Source organism: Rhinopithecus bieti, unplaced genomic scaffold (assembly GCF_001698545.2).
Source record: "Rhinopithecus bieti isolate Rb0 unplaced genomic scaffold, ASM169854v2 scaffold_2254, whole genome shotgun sequence".
Taxonomy (NCBI): domain Eukaryota; kingdom Metazoa; phylum Chordata; class Mammalia; order Primates; family Cercopithecidae; genus Rhinopithecus; species Rhinopithecus bieti.
Genome location: NW_016803982.1, coordinates 5,171,977 through 5,190,286, shown reverse-complemented (window position 1 = coordinate 5,190,286; position 18,310 = coordinate 5,171,977). Strand labels below are relative to the sequence as shown.

Below are 18,310 nucleotides of genomic sequence, written 5' to 3'. Positions count from 1 at the left end.
TTTTTTTTTTTTTTTTTTTTTTTTTTTTTGAAATGGAGTTTCGCTCTTTTCGCCCAGGCTGGAGTGCAATGGCGCCATCTCAGCTCACTGCAACCTCTGCCTCCTAGATTGAAGTGATTCTCCTGACTCAGCCTCCCGAGTAGCTGGGATTACAGGCACCCACTACATGCCTGGCTAATTTTTGTATTTTTAGTAGAGATGGGGTTTTACCATGTTGACCAGGCTGGTCTTGAACTCTTGACCTCAGGTGATCCACCTGCCTCGGCCTCCCAAAGTGCTGGGATTACAGGTGTGAGCCACCGCACCCGGCCAGCATGACCTTTTCTAAACATGACGACTGAGACGACTGACGACTAAGATCTAAACACTTCAAGATTATCCTTCTTTAGCTGAATTGTAATTGCTGGATTGCTTGACTGTACCTCCATGAATAATCCTGTTGGCACCAAGTCCTGCGAATGCCTTACTTTTAAGGAAGAGTTTACCGAATAGCTTGTAAGATTGTGCAGGAAACGAAGGACAGAAAGGCCCAGGAAATTGGCATATGGATAGTTTGCCTCCGTTTGTTAATTTACGGGCCACCTTGGTCAGTTTTGGGGGCGTGGCATTTGTTTTCACCATATGGTGGATGACAGAACATCTGGACTCTGTTTACCTGACAGCCACAGGGCAGCATTTCAGGAACTCTTGAGAATGTGGGAAAGGACATTTTAGTTCTAGTCTGAAACTAGGACATTTTAGTTCTACTTTGAAAGAGTCAGAGTCTGGGTTGCTCTTGGTGGTTTATGCTCAAAAGCCTTTTAATTCTTTCTAATTGAATCCCTTGGCTTAGATTCTTTTGATTTGTATTTGATTAAACAACAAAGCGACACCATCTGTGGCCTTCATTTGTATGCATCTTTACCTACTGCTGTGAACCCAATGAGAGACGTCTTTCAGAGAACTTAGATTTTTGTTTAATACAAAACAAGCTGATATTCTTAATTGACTTAGGAGTTACATAACATTCTTCATTGTTGTTCTGGCTTCCTCCTCCACCATCTAATGTGTAAATATGTATGAGGGGGAAGATCTCTGAAATTGAGCCATGGTCTGGCAGGTTGAGAGGTTTGTCAGTTAGAATTGTCCCAAGTGGGTCGGCCGCAGTGGCTCACACCTATAATCCCAGCACTTTGGGAGGCCGAGGTGGGTGGATCACTTGAGGTCAGGAGTTCGAGACCAGCCTGGTCAACATGGTGAAATCCCATCTCTACTAAAAATACAAAAATTAGCTGAGTGTGTTGGTGTGCGCCTGTAATCCCAAACCTTTGGGAAGCCAAAGCAGGTGGATCACTTGAGGTCGGGAGTTCAAGACCAACCTGGTCAACATGGCAAAACCCTGTCTCTACTAAAAGTACAAAAATTTAGCTGAGTGTGGTGGTGCGCACCTGTAATCCCAGCTACCATGGAGGCTGAGGCAAGAGAATCCCTTGAACCTGGGAGGCAGAGGTTGCAGTGAGCCGAAATTGCGCCATTGCACTCCAGCCTGGGTGACAGAGCAAGATTTTGTCTCCAAAAAAAAAAAAAAATTGTCCAAAGTGAGTGACGTGATGATTGCTTCGTTGGTCTCATTCTTTTTTATCCTTTAATTTAAAATCATACTGTAACTTGGCATGTTATGCTGATATTAAAAGAAATGAAACAGTTTTTGAGGAGAAATGTCAGTGTTTTGAGGCAGATTGTAACTATTGAAGATATCGTGAGTGCTCTTCTGTGCCCAAAGATGGACATGCCTTGAGTTTTAAACCCCACTAATTCAGAGTTCAGGACAGTTTGACCTTTGTCATTCTGAAGTTTGTTTTAACAGAAGGCCGTGGGAAAAAATTTGTTACACAAATAATGAAAACTTACAGGGGAAAGTTTACTCTATTTAAAAAAGACTTTTCCCAACACTTCAGCATCATTAGTAATTCTTCATTACAACAAACCTGGTAAGGCTTAATATGATAATCTCTCATCATTTAACAAAAAAAAACTTCCAGAAGTTTTTTTTTTTTTTTTTTTTAAATTGAGACGGAGTCTCGCTCTGTCACGCAGGCTGGAGTGCAGTGGCGCAATCTCAGGTCACTGAAACCTCTGCTTCCCAGGTTCAAGCAATTCTTCTGCTTCAGCCTCCAGAGTAGTTGGGATTACAGGCACACACCACCACACCTGGCTAATTTTTTTGTATTTTTAATAGAGATAGGGTTTTGCCATGTTGGCCAGGCTCATCTCGAACTCCTGATCTCAGGTGATCCGCCTGCCTTGGCCTCCCAAAGTGCTGGGATTACGGGTGTGAGCCACTGTGCCCAGCCCAGAAGTCTTTTATGCATAGACATTTAGCATGAATAGCAGCATACCCTAAATATGGTGTTGTGCTTGTTCTCTTCAGTTTAATATACTCCAAAGATGGTTTCATATTACTACATACAGATTGGCCTCATTCTTTTTATCAGCATATAAACAGAGGGGTACCGTTAAATCTGTAAAAATTTTCCCTGTCGATAGACATCTAGGTTGTTCTGAATATTTTGCTGGTCTAAACGATGCTGCACTGAAGATTGTTGATACCTGAAATATAAAATCCTAGGAGTAGGATCAGTGGTCAAAGGCTGTATTTGTGTTTAATATACATAGATATTGCCATATTGTCATCCACGGCTTAGAACCGTTCATTTGTTTTATGAACTTGCATATGGTGCTTACTTTGTGCTAGAAACTATATCAAATGTTTTACAAATACTGTTTAATCCCCAAAACTACCTGTAGGGGAGAGGTATTATCATTATCACAGTTTTGCTGATGAGGAAACCGAGGCAGGAGAGATGAAGTAACTTGCCCAAAGTTCACCTCCAGTAAATAGCAGAGCAGAGATTTGAACCCATGCAGTCTGGATCTGTTGTTGGCTCTTAATCACTGTGTTTAGGCCATTTCTCCCCAACCCGAAACCCACAGTGATGGCAAATATTTTCACCTGTCCTAATCTGATCAGTGAGATGCCAGTTTTTCTTTTCTTTTCTTTCTTTCTTTCTTTTCTTTTCTTTCTTTCTTTTTTTTTTTTTTTTTTTGAGACAGGGTCTTGCTCTGTCACTCTGGCTGAAGTACAGTGTCATGATCATGGTTCACTGCAGCCTTGACTTCCCTGGGCTTAAGGGATCGACCCACCTCAGCCTCCTAAGAAGCTGAGACTACAGGTGTGCACTACCACGCCTGGCTAATTTTTTTGTATTTTTAGTAGAAATTGGGTTTTGCCATGTTGCCCAGGCTGATCTTGAACTTCTAGACTCAGGCAGTTTGCCTGCCTCGGACTCCCAAAGTTCTGGGATTACAGGCATGTGCCACCACACCTGGCCCAGTTTTTCTTAATTGTCATTTTGCACTTTTCTTAATACTCGTTGTGGTTGAATACATTTTCAAATGTTGACAACTTGACAAGCCATTTGTATTTTCTTGACCATCCTTCTACTCCCTGTTCCTGTCCCTTGCCCAATTTTCCATGAAGTTGCAAATATTTTTCTTACTGATTTATAGGACTTCCTTCCTTTATATATGGAGAATTCTTACTGATTTATAGGCGTTCCTTTGCATATGGAGAAAATTTCGGCCCTTTATAATATGTAATTCAAGTACTTTTTCCTAGTTTGTTTTTGGCTTTGCACTTTTTTAGTTTTTTTCCCTTATGGCATGTAGCATTTAGGTCATGCTTAGAGAGATCTGCAATTTGAGAACAGTTTTACTTTTTTCTTTTGGAAACAGAGTCTCACTCTGTCACCCAGGCTGGAGTGCAGTGGTGTGATTTCAGCTCACTGCAGCTTCCGCCTCCCTGGTTCAAGTGATTCTCCTGCCTCAGCCTCCTTTGTAGCTGAGATTGTAGGTGTCCACCACCATGCCCAGCTAATTTTTGTATTTTTAGTAGAGCTAGGGTTTCACTATGTTGGCCAGGCTGGTCTCGAGCTTCTGACCTCAAGTGATCCACCGGCCTCAGCCTCCCAAAGTGCTAAAATTACAAGCATGAGCCACTGTGCCTGGCTGCAAACAGTTTTAAAAAATCTCTTATTGTCTTCTAGAACTTTATGGTTCATTAAAAAAAAATCTACATTTACTCAAATAATACTGGGATCTAATTTTATTTTTTCTAATAATAATCAGTAGTAATGATGCACAGCTATACAAGAATAAAGAGCTTTCCAGTAGATTAGATTTAGTGCCATGCTGGCCGAGCGCGGTGGCTCACGCCTGTAATCCCAGCACTTTGGGAGGCTGAGGAAGGATCACGAGGTCAGGAGATCAAGATCATCCTGGCTAACATGGTGAAACCCATCTCTACTAAAAATACAAACAATTAGCTGGGTGAAGTGGCAGACGCTTGTATTCCCAGCTACTCGGGAGGCTGAGGCGACCTGGGAGACGGAGCTTACAGTGAGCCAAGATCGCAACACTGCACTCCAGCCTGGGTGACAGAGTGAGACTCCGTTCAAAAAAAAAAAAAAAAAAAGGCTGGGCCCCGCGGTGGCCTCAAGCCTGTAATGCCCAGCATTTGGAGGACCGAGACAGGCCGGATCACGAGAATCAGGAGATCGAGAGCCGCAATCCTGGCTAAGCCCGGTGAAAGCCCCGTCTCTACTAAAAAAAAAAAAAAAAAAAAATACAAAAAACCTAGCCCGGCGAGGTGGGCCCGGGCGCCTGTAATCCAGCATAGCTCGGGAGGGCCCCTGAGGCAGGAGAATGGTGTAAACCTGGGACGTGGAAGCTTGCAGTGAGCTGAGATCAGGCCCCACTGGCACTCCCCGCCTGAGGCGAGCCAGAGCGAGACTGCTGAAAAAAAAAAAAAAAGAAAAAGAAAAGAAAAGAAAGATTTGGTGCCATGCTCTTGTAATCAACCTTGCTATGACTATTCACAGCTGAACTGCGTCATGAGCTTTGTGGCTCATGTATATACCATAACTAATTTTCCTTTGTTGCCTAATTTTGTTTTCCGAGGAGTTAATAGTTACCTTGCTTTTCCTTTGCTTCATTTTCCACGTACTTACCTAATTAATTCTGAAACTCTGACCTGTTGTCTAAATCGCCTTTTAGTCTCTTCAGATTAATCAGATCATTAGATATCCTGTTTCATCCTTGAGAGACCCTTGTCCAGAAGTCTTCAGACTGGGCCAGGTTTCTCACTGGCCTGATCAGTCCGGTGAGATCTCCCCCACTGTAATCTAGGGGGGCGGTGGTCCCCCTTGCCTCTATCACCTTATGTAGGATCTCTGTCCTGGACAGCTTCAGGGATCTCCCCATGACCCTAGTCATCCCCTTTGCTTCTCTTTCTTGAAACCTGTTTCCTGGAGCTTGTCTTCTGATTTCTCTCTCTCTCTCTGTGTGTGTGTGTGTGTTCCCTTCATTCTGGTGGAGCCCTTCCCAAAGTGTGTGGAGTGATAAATGCTTTGAGACCTTGTGGATTTGATAGAAGATCAGAAAACAGGATCTTGAGCTGAGAGGCTGTTTAAGAAGTAGTTGAAATGTTCAGGTGTCCTATACTTCCTGCTGTGGGCAGCGGGGATCAGCTCTCATCCCCTACTGCACTCACCCAATGTGGTTCGCAGTACAGTCTTCGTTTAACTCAGTGTTGGTGTGTATGTCATTATGACTGTGTGGACTTGTTCACTGCCGAGCCAGATAATGCCCTCTGATAGTTTTCTTCAAAAACTGTGTTTTTGTTGTTGTTGTTGTTGAGATAATTCATTTTTTAAAATTTGATTTTTCTATGTATCCATTGCTAATAACCTGAACCGACCTATCAGTTTTCTCTCAGCTAATTTGTACTGATCTCTAAGCCATATATAGCCATTCAGTTCCCCCATCATCCTTTTTCCTGGTGCTTCACCTTCTGTAGCACCCCCATCCTTCAGCTTCTATCTGAATGGGTTGTACTCTAGGCCTAGTTCACAACCATCATTTAGGGTCTTTCCTTTACTTTTCTCCTTTCTTGGACACGCTCTTTTCTGGATACTGTATCATCTCATTTCATGACTTACTGCATTGTTTTGGTAGAACACATACACCAGTAGCTTTCTCAGAAAGGTACAAGGAGCTACATTTCTTTTGAATCTTTAACATGTAAAAATATCTTTGCTGGGTGCAGTGTTGCATGCTTGTAATTCCAGCTACTTGGAAGGCTGAGGTGGGAGGATTGCTTGAGGCCAGGAGTTCAAGACCAGCCTGGGAAACATGGCAAGACCTCGTCTCTTCTCTTGAAAGAACAACAACAAATAACAAAAAAATTTAAGGCATGCTTAGATTTCCTTGATAATTTTACTACATACAGAATTAAAAATGGAAACTGCTGTCCTTGAAATTTTGAAGATATTGTTCCGTTGTCTTCTGACATACTTTGTGTTTGATTTAATTTTTTCTTGTTCTCTCTGGAACATTTTAGAATCTTAAGATTTAAAAGTGTCACAACTTCTGTCATGCATCTCCACGTAGATCCTTTTAAAATTGTTTATGCTGGGCATTTTGCTTTCTCCATTTAGTCTGGAAACCGTCGTCAATCAGTCTGAGATATTTCCTAGGTTTAAAAAAAATTATTAAAAAAAAATTCCTATTATTTATTAGGGCTTTAGGAAGATTCTCTACTTTCCTACCTTTAAAATTTTCCATCTAGTTACGTTTTGCTTTACTTTCTATGAGATCTCTTCAAATTAGTCTTTAACAATAGAAATACACTTTCAGTTATCCATATTGTCAGTTTTGGGGAGCTGTTGACCTTTCTTCATAGCATCTCTTCTTGTATTTTGGAAGAGATTCTTATTCTCTCGGGGAATAGTCTAGATTTTAAAACATTTTCTTCTGCTCCCTAGAATGTCTGCATTTTTTTTTTTTTTTTTGAGACAGAGTCTTACTCTGTCACCCAGACTGGAGCGCAGTGGTGTGATCTTGGATCATTGCAACCTCCCCCTCCCATGTTCAAACAATCCTCCCACCTCAGCCTCCCAAGCAGCTAGGATTACAGGCATGCACCACCATCCCTGGCTAATTGTTTTTTGTTTGTTTTTTGAGACGGAGTCTCACTCTGTCACTCAGGCTGGAGTGCAATGGCGCGATCTTGGCTCACTGCAGCTTCCACCTCCTGGGTTCAAGCAGTTCTCCTGCCTCCACCTCTCGAGTAGCTGGGAATACAAGTGTGTACCACCACGCCCGGCTAATTTTTTGTATTTTTAGCAGAGATGGGGTTTCGCCGTGTTGCCAAGATGGTCTCTATCTCCTGACCTTGTGATCTGCCCGCCTCAGCCTCCCAAAATGCTGGGATTACAGGCATAAGCCACCACACCTGGCCTAATTTTTGTATTTTTAGTATAGAGGCAGGGTTTTACCATGTTGGCTAGGCTGGTCTCGAACTCCTGACCTCAAGTGATCTGCCCACCTCAGCCTCCCAAAGTGCTGGAATTACAGGTGGGAGCCACCACGCCTGGCCATCTACATGTTTTTAGAAGGCTTTTTTTCCTTCTGTTTTGGATCTGACTTTCATTTTGCAGGCTTTCCTTGAATGTTTACTGATCTTTGGCAGATCCAAGGCACTTAAAATCAGGTTGGAATTTTTGTGCCTGTGGATGTGTCAATTGCTGATTTTTCTTTAAAATGATGAAGCAGCAACTGGTCTTGTCAAAGGAAGTCCTCAAATATCAGTATATGTGCTCATTGAGATGGTCCTGAGAATAATTCCACCAGCCCTGCCTGGGACAAACCTGGATAAGCTATTCTGGAAGCAGGATGAAAGAAGGGTACTGTGGGGGTTCCCTGGTACAGTAAGTAGACTGATTCTTCCTCAGTTCCCAACACCTCGTGCCTCATTTTCAGCCCTGAATTACACACACCCTCTTTGTCATTGTGCCTGGAGTATGTGAGTTTCTAATTTTCCTGGTTCAATGTCCTTGGGTAATACACTTTATTGGGGTTTGGGTAGGCGGGAGAGGGTTCCTGGGTGCAAAGGTCTAGCCTTTTCGTATAGTGACTTGCACCCTCTGTTTCCCACACCCTTCCCCCTCCCATTCAGCATGAGCTTCCTGGGCTTCGGACTATTTTGTTGGAATTCTCTGAGCATCACTTACGATACAAATCATCACAGACCTCTCTCTTGCTTTCCATCACCCAAAAGTCAGTAGAATGTTTTATCCGATCTTGTTCCTGCTGCTATAGTCCTCTTAAAGTATAGTTACTGTCATTTTTATAGTATTTATAGGATTTTTGGTGTTGATGCAGGCATGTGGTTAATCTGCCACGTTCAACTGGAAGTCCATTTTATTTTACCAAGGTATAATATAAGATGATTTAAAAATTTACTGTAATAGCAGTAATCATACCAGAGCTACATTGTTAAAAATTATGCAAAATTGTTATTTTCTAAGGGTGCAGATTCAGTCAGATATTCACAGATTAGTCTAATTTATATGACTTGTTTAAAATCCCCCTCCCCACCAATGAGGTAGCCTCTGAACTCGTCTGAGAGTGTGAATGACATTTTTGAGTTGACCATTCAGACTTGTGCCCCTGCATGTATCTGTGCATGCGCTGGGTCACATTTCTCTATCTCATTTTCTTCCCTATCACACAGAAAATCACATTCAGCCTGATGTTTGGTTTTGTTTTAAGTCTGACTGCAGATGTTGTGGCGCTCTGGGGGTGTCTTCCAGCCTCATATCAGTGCAGCAGTTCTCTTCTGGATGGTAACAAAGAGAATATGTCACCGACAATGCAGGGCCATGGAAATCGGCTGTTCTTTTTCTGCGCTCTGCTGTTTGTTGGGCGGGGTGGGAAAAAGTATGAGAATTCCAGTTCTGATTAGCCGTGAATGAGACTTTTCTCCGTGGGAGTCCTGCAGACACCAGGGTGTGGTGACTGATTTCATTTCTGCTGCTTAGGGAGGTCTTGGTGGCTGTCGGCACAGAGTGCTTGGAAGGCAGGAGAAACTGGCAGGACCAGCAAGGCTCTGAAAATAGGGCGTCATGGGGGTTGGCACAGGGACCGGGACTGGTCTCCGGCAGTGCCACTGAGCGGTTATGTGACCAGCTAGGTTTCTGGTCTCCTTGACCCCCTTGGAATTTCCCCATGACCTCACCTCCCCAGGGGTTGTAGCCAAAAGAATGAAAATCACAGAGCTGCCTCTAGCATAGCACCCTTAAAATGCTCAGCTACGAAGCGAACAGTTCCTTAACAGACAGGAGCAGAGAAAAGTTACCTGTTAGCCCTTAACCTGCCCGCTTCCTGGTTTCTTTTAGACCTTGGGCAAGTGTTACAGTTTCCATATTTATTTTTTGGAAGTGAAGAAGCTGGAGAGAGAAGGAAGTGAGTTAATAACCAGCTTTTCCAGAGTGCTGACTTCTGCATTTCTTAGTATAGGATTTTGCCAGGCCCTTGACATTCGTTTAAAGGAAAAAAGAATTCTTTCTCCTTGAACATCTGTGCAAATCAATAGGGGTGGGAGTCTAGAGCCTGAGGAGAGTGTGAGATAACTTAGCACATTTCTGAAAGCTAGTATGAGAGACAGCAGATCCACGTTATTGTACTGCAATGGCAACAGCCCAATAGCAAAGGCAGACCATTGAAATGTGCCAAAAAGATGCATTTGTAGTGCGGTATAATCACATTTTGAAAAATGTGCAGTAGATAAGTGGGGAAATACGCATTCTGGTTGCTTCATAAATAAAAGTAGTTAAGGATGTCTATCATTCTCATGTTTTTTAGTTCTAGCATTGGGTATGTACTTAGAAAAAGGCAAACCTAATTCACTGAATCAGTTTGGCATAGAGCTCTTTTCAAATTCAGCATCATTTCAGTGCATTTCAGCTTTATACATAGTTCTCAGCCAGGAAATCTCAGGTTTAATTAGGTCATTTGTTCTTGAGAGTTCTCTCCTTGCAAAACAGGAGAGGAATTTTATGGGCAGTTGGCACACAGAAAAGTAAACAACAAAATGTTCCTGTTTTCTTCAATTTTAGGTGGTACTTAGGAAAACTCCTTAGAAGGAATTTTGTATATTTCAGGATATTAATCAATCTGGGTAAAATGTCTTCAGGTTTTGATTTTATGTACTCTAGGTTTTGCCTCTGCCTGGAGTCTTTGGAATCCTAGGGGGTTTGTGACCTTGGAATGCAGGCCTGTGAAGCATTTTCAGGATTTCAGAAGGCCTAACCAGAAACTCGCAGTCATGGGGAGAGGGACTGGAGCTGCCTCCGTAAGTCCAGCAAATTAATGAAAACATCAAAGCATTGTTTGGTTTTGCCAGATTTTTCTCACGTTGCTCATGTTGATTCAGAAGGACATACTGACCATTAGGTGTGCCTTCAGTGAACAGAAAAAAGGTCAAGTCAGTTGTTGCTTAACTGCAGCCTGGCTGATGTGTTCTTTTGACAGGAAGGATAGGGGTTGAGGTGTGATATAGTAGGACCCGATCCAGACAGGATAAAGTGCCGGTAACCACGGTGCTAACTTTACAAGCCAGCTGGCCCCCACACTGCTCTTCACTTCCCCAGCAGTGTGCTGTGTAAGGTGGTGCAGTGCTGATGGGAGATTGTCCTCATCCCTGTTCTCCGCTATTTCAGCAAAAGTCTGTGAGGGGTCGCTCCAGTGTTGTGACCTTGGAGTGTGGTGATGGGAAGGACTCAGCTCCCAGGGAATGTGTGCACTCCCTTCGATCCTGCTTGCTTCTTTCCTTCCAACTCCAGAATGTTTATTTCATACGTTAATATGAAAAATACACAGAGAAAAGACTGGAAGGAAATCGGCCAAAATGCTAGCAGCTTTTGTTTACCCACTCTGTGTGAGTAAACCAAATTGCCAAATTCAGCAATGCTTACCAATGATCGCCTTTCTGCTTAATTTTGCAAATGATCGATCGTGAACCTTATTCTGTCATTTAAAAAATGGAATAAGAACTATATATCTTAGTGCGTATTTGGAATGTTTTCAAAAGGTTGGTGACTTGGAGCACTTACTGACAAGGTTCATGAGTGTAGCTGAGTCCATCGTCTGAGAGGGGGTGTAAAACACACATGAAGCATTGTAAAGAAACTCAAGTGAGCCTTGCGAGGAAAATGCTGGAGCCAGAGCTTAGTGTTTCTGCTTCGGAGTGCCTGAAAGTTTCATATTTCTTCTTTTATGCAGGTTCCAAATGTTTTTGGAAGGCTTGAAAGTGAATAAAATAGCCCTTTGACAGAACTGACAAAAACGGAGGGACTTAGGGGGAGGGCCCAGTAAGTCATTGTACGCAAGCTTTGTGTTGTTAGCTTTGGCAAGGACAATTCTTAGAGAAAGCTCTATGTGAAATGCCAGAATTAATGGCTCACTTTTATGGGGCACTTGAACTGTCTGCCTTGTCGACTATCAAGCTGCCATTTTCCCTGCTTGAATTATAATAATCAGTATGTTTACAGCACATACTATATGTCAGGCACTGTTCTAAATATGTTAGGTTTTGCTTCAAAGCAACCCTGTGAGATACATAGTACTACGTATGAAGAAACTGAGGGACAGAGAAGTAAAGTAACCTGCCCAAGGTCATGCAGCTGTAACTGGTAGAACCATGACTTGAATCCTATCTTGCTCCTGGATCTGTGCCCTCAACTACTGCTCTGCTTTTGCCTGGAACCTGGCCATGGCGGTGGGTGGGTGGATGGGTGTAGTTCAAGGTCAAAATCAAATGGAAAGTTTTGCTGAAGTTCGCTCTGCAGCAGGTGCTTGGATAGCTGAATGCTAGGTAGCTTGGTTTGACTGACTTTTCACTGACTTTTTATTGAGCTACCTGTTGGCCATTAAAAAACAGGAAGTATGTGAGACATGGTTTCAGTCTTCAAGGAATTCACAGCCAAAGTTGAGATATGAGATAGGCTCTCATGAAAATTTACATAATCTGTGTCAGTTCCTTGTGAGGAACTCAGGGTGGATCTGTTGGTATTTGTCTTGGGAGAGGAATATGTTGCCATTTTAAGTGAGAGGATGTTAACATCAGCCAAACAAAATCAAATCCAAACTTCAGTGTGGATATTCTTCTATCAACTCCTCTCCTCCTTGGTTCTTAACTAATATACTTTATTTGCTCTTTTGCTAACTCTTGAACCCCATCCTCTCCACTCCCTCCCAGTCTTGGTTCCGTCATTCCTTCCTTCTCTGGTATCTCAGCTTTTTTGAAAATAAAATTAAATTATAGTACAAAACATAAAATGTACCTTTAACCATTTTTAAGTGTTCACTCATATGGTGAGTGAACCATAACTATATACATATTGATGTGTAACAGAGTTTTATAACGTTTTCATCTAGCAAAACTCAAACTCTGTACCCATTAAAATGACAGCTCCCCACTCCCGCTCTTTCTAGCCCCTGGCAATCACCATTTGACTCTTTTTATGTAATTTTGACAACTATAGATACCTTAGTGAAAAATCATACAGCGTATTTGTCTTTTTGTGACTAGTTTATTTCACTTAGCACAGTGTCGTCTTCAAGGTTCATTCAAGTTGTAGTGTGTGATCCTTAAAAAGATCCGTTTAAATCTTTAAAAGGATTTCCTTCCCCTTAAGGCTTCATAGCATTCCATTGTGTGTATGTATCACATTTTGTCCATTCATCCATCCATGGACACTTGGGTTGTTTACATCTCTTGGCTTTTGCAAATAATACTGCAGTGGACATGGGAGTGCAAATACCTCTGAGATCAGGATTTCAATTCTTTTGATTACATACTCAGGCCTGGGATTGCAGGAAGACTGCCATCTCTCTCATCTTATTCAACAGGCTGCTTCTCCCCAGTGTCCAAACAGACTTGAGTCTTTCTCATCTCTTTTTTTGTTGTTCTTTTAAAAGAACAATACAATTTATTTTTAAATGTGAGAATTATGGGAAACCTAAGCCATGGGAATTGGACCCTCATCTGGGTCTTCTGTGAAATGAGAATTGCTCCCACCTTCTGCAGCCCGAAGCTTTTGCAGTTTTGCCATCAGTTCTTTGGCGGGGTTAAAGATGCCACCGGTTGGCTGGTCACAGACGTAGCAGCGCGGGGTGGCCCGGAAATGCTCCAGCGCGCAACTTCCGCAGAAGTAATGCCTGCACTTGGTGACGACTGGGTTTTGGAAGGCCTGGCGACATATGAAACACCTGAATGGTATTTCTTCTTCCTCGCTTTCTACTTCATGATTTTCATCCTCGCAGATACCGTAGCGACCCTCTTCAAACTCCCGTTCAATCTCCCACCCGTGTTTGTAATCGGAACGGTCGTGGAGGAATTTGCAGCTGTCCCCGAAGCCGCAGAAGCCGGTCTCCTTGTAGTCCTTGCAGATGTCGGGCTGGTAATCCCAGCGCACAGTGGCGCGCAGGTGCCCAGGCGCACGGATAGGGCCCTTCCTCGCCATCCCCGAGAAGGAGTTACCCATGGACGTGTCCCTGGGCTTCAGGTACCTCGGGTAGCTGTGGATTCCCCGGTAGATCTGGTCGTGCTCCCGGCCCCACAATGCCTCCTGGACCCGCTGGCTGCGTTTGAAGATGGTCTGCGTATGGTGCTCCTTCTCGGTGTCCCGCTCGAAGTCAGCGGTGGCCCCCATGTCCTGTGGCCCCACAGGCTTCGCCGAGCGGGTGGACCTGTACGCTATGCCGAGGCTCTCAGGCGCTGCCTCCTCGCCCCTCCGGTCGCCGTGAGCCGCCTTCTGACAGCTGTGGAGGCCCCGGGGCCTCGGTGCCACCCGCGGGGGCCGAGCCACTGCATCGCCCTCGTCCCCGCTGCTGCTGCTCTCTCCATGCTCGGAGTCACAGGCCGGGCGTTTTCTGAGGCCTGCAGCCCCTTTCCGCCCAGGCTTTTTGAAGAGGAAGGTGCATACCTGGTCTGCCTGGTGGGCCGTCCTTCCTGGAGAAGGTGGCGCTGCCATGTTTGAGTCTCAGGCTCCAAACGGCCGTGGCGTGCGTTGCCCTTGCGTCACCCTTGCGTCACCTTTGCGTCACTGCACGTGGGGCGCGGGCCCTCCCAGTCCTAAAAAGCAAAAGCAAGTGAAAGAAAAGCTTCTCCTAGGCCAGTCGCGGTGGCTCACGCCTGTAATCCCGGCACTTTAGGAGGCTGAGGTGGGAGAATCACCTGAGGTCAGCAGTTCAAGACCAGCCTGGTCAACATGGCGTCCTTACTAAAAATATAAAAATTACCTGGGTGTGGTGGTGGGCACCTGAAGTCCCAGCTACTCGGGAGGCTGAGGCAGGAGAATCGCTTGAACCCAGGAGGCAGAGGTTACAGTGAGCCGGGACCACGCCACTGTACTCTGGCCTAGGTGACAGAGCGAGACCCAGTCTCAAATTTAAAAAAAAAAAAAAAGCCTGCCTCTGCCCTCCTTCCCTCCCTTGATCTGTCTCCTGGCCCTCAGATGGATTCCTGAGAGAATCATCTTCACTTGCTCCTCAGCTCCCTCCGTGCACACTCATTTTTCAACAGATTCCTAAAAGGCCACGGGTGGAATCATTCCAGGCCATAGCGAACCCGTGGTGCTCATCCTAAAACACAGGCGCTTGAAATGTGTATTTAAAAGCAACACGCGCAGTGCAGAAAACAAAACAAAAGATACAAGCAAAAGTAAGACGCCTATAACCCCTCCCCTCAAAGATAACCACGTCAACACTTTTGTGTTTATTCTTCTCATCTAGCCTTTATTAAAAGACTGTCATATCACACTGCACTTGTGGTTGCGTAGCCGGCTTCATTTTGAAATAAAAGTAACACATGTAAACATTTAAAAAAATATCATCAAGCACTTATTGTACTGGAAATCGGCTGTCCCCTGCCTGGCCCCTCCACACGCCAATTCCTCGTACCTAAGATAATCATTTTCAAATTTTTTTTTTTTTTTGAGAAAGCGTCTCGCTCTGTCGCCCAGGCTGGAGTGCAGTTACACGATCTCGGCTCAGTGCAATCTCTGCCTTCCAGGTTCAAGCAATTCTCCTGCCTCAGCCTGCTGAGTATCTGGGATTACAGGCGTGTGCCACCACACCCAGCTAACTTTTCTGTTTTTAGTAGCGACAGGTTTCACCATGTTGACCAGGCTGGTCTGGAACTCCTGATCTCAGGTGATCCGTCCACCTCAGCCTCCCAGATTGTTGGTATCACAGGCGTGAGTCACCGCAGCCGGCCTTCAAAATTTTCAACCCTTTTTTTCTTGAGTTTATCTTCAAGTTGTGAAGTAATTCTTTTATATAATGTAAATGGATTCCGGTTCTTATTTAGTCAGTGCATGTCATAAAGTGTTACATGCAATTTCTTTTTCTAATTTAGGTTCTATCTCTTTACTTACTAGAATGGAAGATGAGATTCAGCTCCCTTGTAGTGCCCCCAAAATACTGGCTACTGTGGGTTGAGGGAGAAGTTGTGTGGATCTCCCTTCCTAGACGCCAAGGCACCCTCAGTTGGAGGAAATGCGATGAATAAGCTTACAGTGTAAAGAACAATTCGTCATTTGTCAGTTTTCTCTTAGGATAGTAATTCTAGATTTTTCTTCAACTGTTAGATCCCATCTTTCATGTTGGAAGCTTGTCTAAAATACTTGATTATCTCTAGCTGTTTATACTTAAGAGTGAGGTGCCTAAAAGCTGGCTGGAATGCACTGGTATTGTCGGACTTGTACACTGGACTGTCCTTTGTGTGATTCAGTTGGAACCTGTCTTTTTTCTTGGGGACCCCTAGATGTTGGTGTCCGTATTTCCGTATTAGTCTGTTTTCACGCTGCTGATAAAGACACACCTGAGACCGGGCAGTTTACAAAAGAAAGAGGTTTAATAGACTTAGTTTTCCATGTGACAGGGGAGGCCTCATAATCCATGGCGAAAGGTGAAAAGCACGTCTCCCATGGTGGCAGGCAAGACAAGAGAATGAGAACCAAGGGAAAGGGGTTTCCCCTTATAAAACCTTCTGATCTCATGGGATTTATTCACTACCACAAGAACAGTATGGGGGAAACTGCCCCCATGATTCAATTATCTCTGATAATTGGGTCCCTCCCACAACACAAGAGAATTATGGGAGCTACCATTCAAGATGAGATTTGGGTGGGGACACAGCTAAACCATATCAGTGTCCATAGGTCTTTTCTGCTGGGTTCTGAGTTTCTACAGGGAAGACTTATCTCGCATTCCACTGTGGGGTGTGATCTTTGCTGCCAGAATTCTATGATAAGAGCTGTAGAAGTGGGCTGGGAAGGGAAGGCCTTATAATTTGGGGTATAAACTTTGACTTAACCCCTCATTTTCAGTACAGCATCTGATTCCCACCTTTGGTTGTTCCTGGGCCCTTTAAGCATAGGTCCTCTCGGATTCGGCCTCCACAAAAGAGATATCTCCTGCTTCTGCCAGGCTGGGGAAAGGGTAGGTGCCTGGCTGCATGGGGTGGAGATTGTGTTAGTTTTGCATTGCTATAAAGGAATGCCCGAGGCTAGGTAATTTATAAAGAAAAGAGGACTTATAGTTCTATAGGCTGTACAAGCAGCATGGCATTGGTATCTGCTTCTGGTTGATGGCCTCAGTAAGCTTCCAGTTGATCATAGTGGAAGGCAAAGAGGGAGCAGGCTGTGTCACATGGCAAGAGTGGAAATGAGAGTGGGGAGGGGCCACACACTTCTAAACAACCAGATCGTGAACTCAGAACAAGATCTCACTTATCACCCAGGGAATGGTGCTAAAGCACTCATGAGGGATCCACCCGCATGATCCAGTCACCTCCCACTAGGCCCCACCTCCAACACTAATCACATTTCAGCATGAGATTTGGAGGCAGCAAACATCCAAACCATATCAGACATTTTTCAGATTCTCAGCCAGTCTTCTTGTGTGGAGCCATATCTGTTTCCAGTGGTATGTGATTCTTGCAGTTCCTGGGGTTTGTCTTGAAATTGGCATGCTGCTGCTTGTCATCTCCCTCTGCAGCCTTCAGTTTCAGCCTTCGTCCAAGTTAGTTGATATTTTTCAGTTCACTTTCTTTCTTCTAAAATATTATTGATGTTCTTGTTTTCTGTGGTGTCTCTTTCTTCTGGCTCCTTTTGTGGGAATCTGCCTTTGTAAAGTAATGTTTATCATTTTAGTGGGATTTTGGGAGGGAATAGGGCTGAATGCCTGAGTGCAGTCCACTGTGTTGAATGAGGAATGTTAGTGGGCTGTCTTCACTTGGTAAGTATTTTCCCCTGTTCCTTAGTATTTCTCCATAATGTGCGTTTTAATGCCTGCATAATGATCAATTGTGTGATTCTATGATGCATTATTGTCCTAATACTCTGTTGTTAGATTATGTGTTCCCTCATTTATATACCTTTCCCTGTCTTTACATTTGTTTTCTTAGGTTTGATTCCTACAGAATTAGAGTTTAAGCATTTTCAAGACTTTTTTTTTTTAAAGACAGAATTTCGCTCTTGTTGCTTTCTGCAAGAGTTGTATTGTATGTACATACACCAGACATGCATGAGTATGGCCATTTCATTGCAGATAGCACTTCTCCCTGCTGGTTTAGGACCACACGTACCTACTAAGTGAAGGAAGCTTGACTGTCTGAGGTCACATCCTGGCTCTGTGACCTAGAGCAAAAGATGTAACTGCCCTGGATTTCAGTTTTATCCCCTGTGAAGTGGGGAATAAAAGGAATAATAATAAGTGAATAGACTTAAGTTTAGGTTTTTTGCCTGGCTGGCAGCAATGGAGAAGAGCAAAAGCAATAAAGTCAGTTTCTTAGGTAGTAATGATAAGATTGTTTTTTATCATTAAAAAGTGACGTGTGATGGGGGCGGAGCAAGATGGCCGAATAGGAACAGCTCCAGTCTCCAATTCCCAGCGCGAGCGACACAGAAGACTGGTGATTTCTGCATTTTCAACTGAGGTACTGGGGTCATCTCACTGGGGAGTGCTGGACAATTGGTGCTGGTCAGCTGCTGCAGCCCCACCAGCGAGAGCTGAAGCAGGGCGAGGCATTGCCTCACCTGGGAAGCACAAGGGGGAAGGGAATCCCTTTTCCTAGCCAGGGGAACTGAGACACACAACACCTGGAAAATCGGGTAATTCCTACCCCAATACTGTGCTTTAAGCAAACGGGCACACCAGATTATACCCACACCTGGCCGGGAGGGTCCCATGGCCACGGAGCCTCCCTCATTGCTAGCACAGCAGTCTGCAATCTAACCCAAACGGCAGCAGCGAGGCTGGGGGAGGGGCGCCCGCCATTGCTGAGGCTTAAGTAGGTAAACAAAGCCGCTGGGAAGCTCGAACTGGGTGGAGCTCACAGCAGCTCAAGGAAACCTGCCTGTCT

At 44.3% G+C, this 18,310-nt stretch overlaps 2 protein-coding genes across 2 annotated transcripts in view; one reads left to right on the top strand and one right to left on the bottom strand.

The window, feature by feature from the left end:
- Positions 1–18,310, top strand: part of FARP1 (FERM, ARH/RhoGEF and pleckstrin domain protein 1) — a 328,142-nt gene that overhangs the window by 28,055 nt on the left and 281,777 nt on the right. The window lies entirely within an intron of this gene.
- On the bottom strand, positions 12,461–13,960 carry RNF113B (ring finger protein 113B). The gene has a single exon (XM_017862160.1). It carries the CDS (start codon positions 13,914–13,916, stop codon positions 12,903–12,905), a length of 1,014 nt encoding a protein of 337 aa, XP_017717649.1. The 5' UTR covers positions 13,917–13,960; the 3' UTR covers positions 12,461–12,902.

Bases quoted from the DNA above. Each gene is read 5' to 3' on its own strand.
- RNF113B (XM_017862160.1), bottom strand. From the start codon at position 13,916: ATGGCAGCGCCACCTTCTCCAGGAAGGACGGCCCACCAGGCAGACCAG.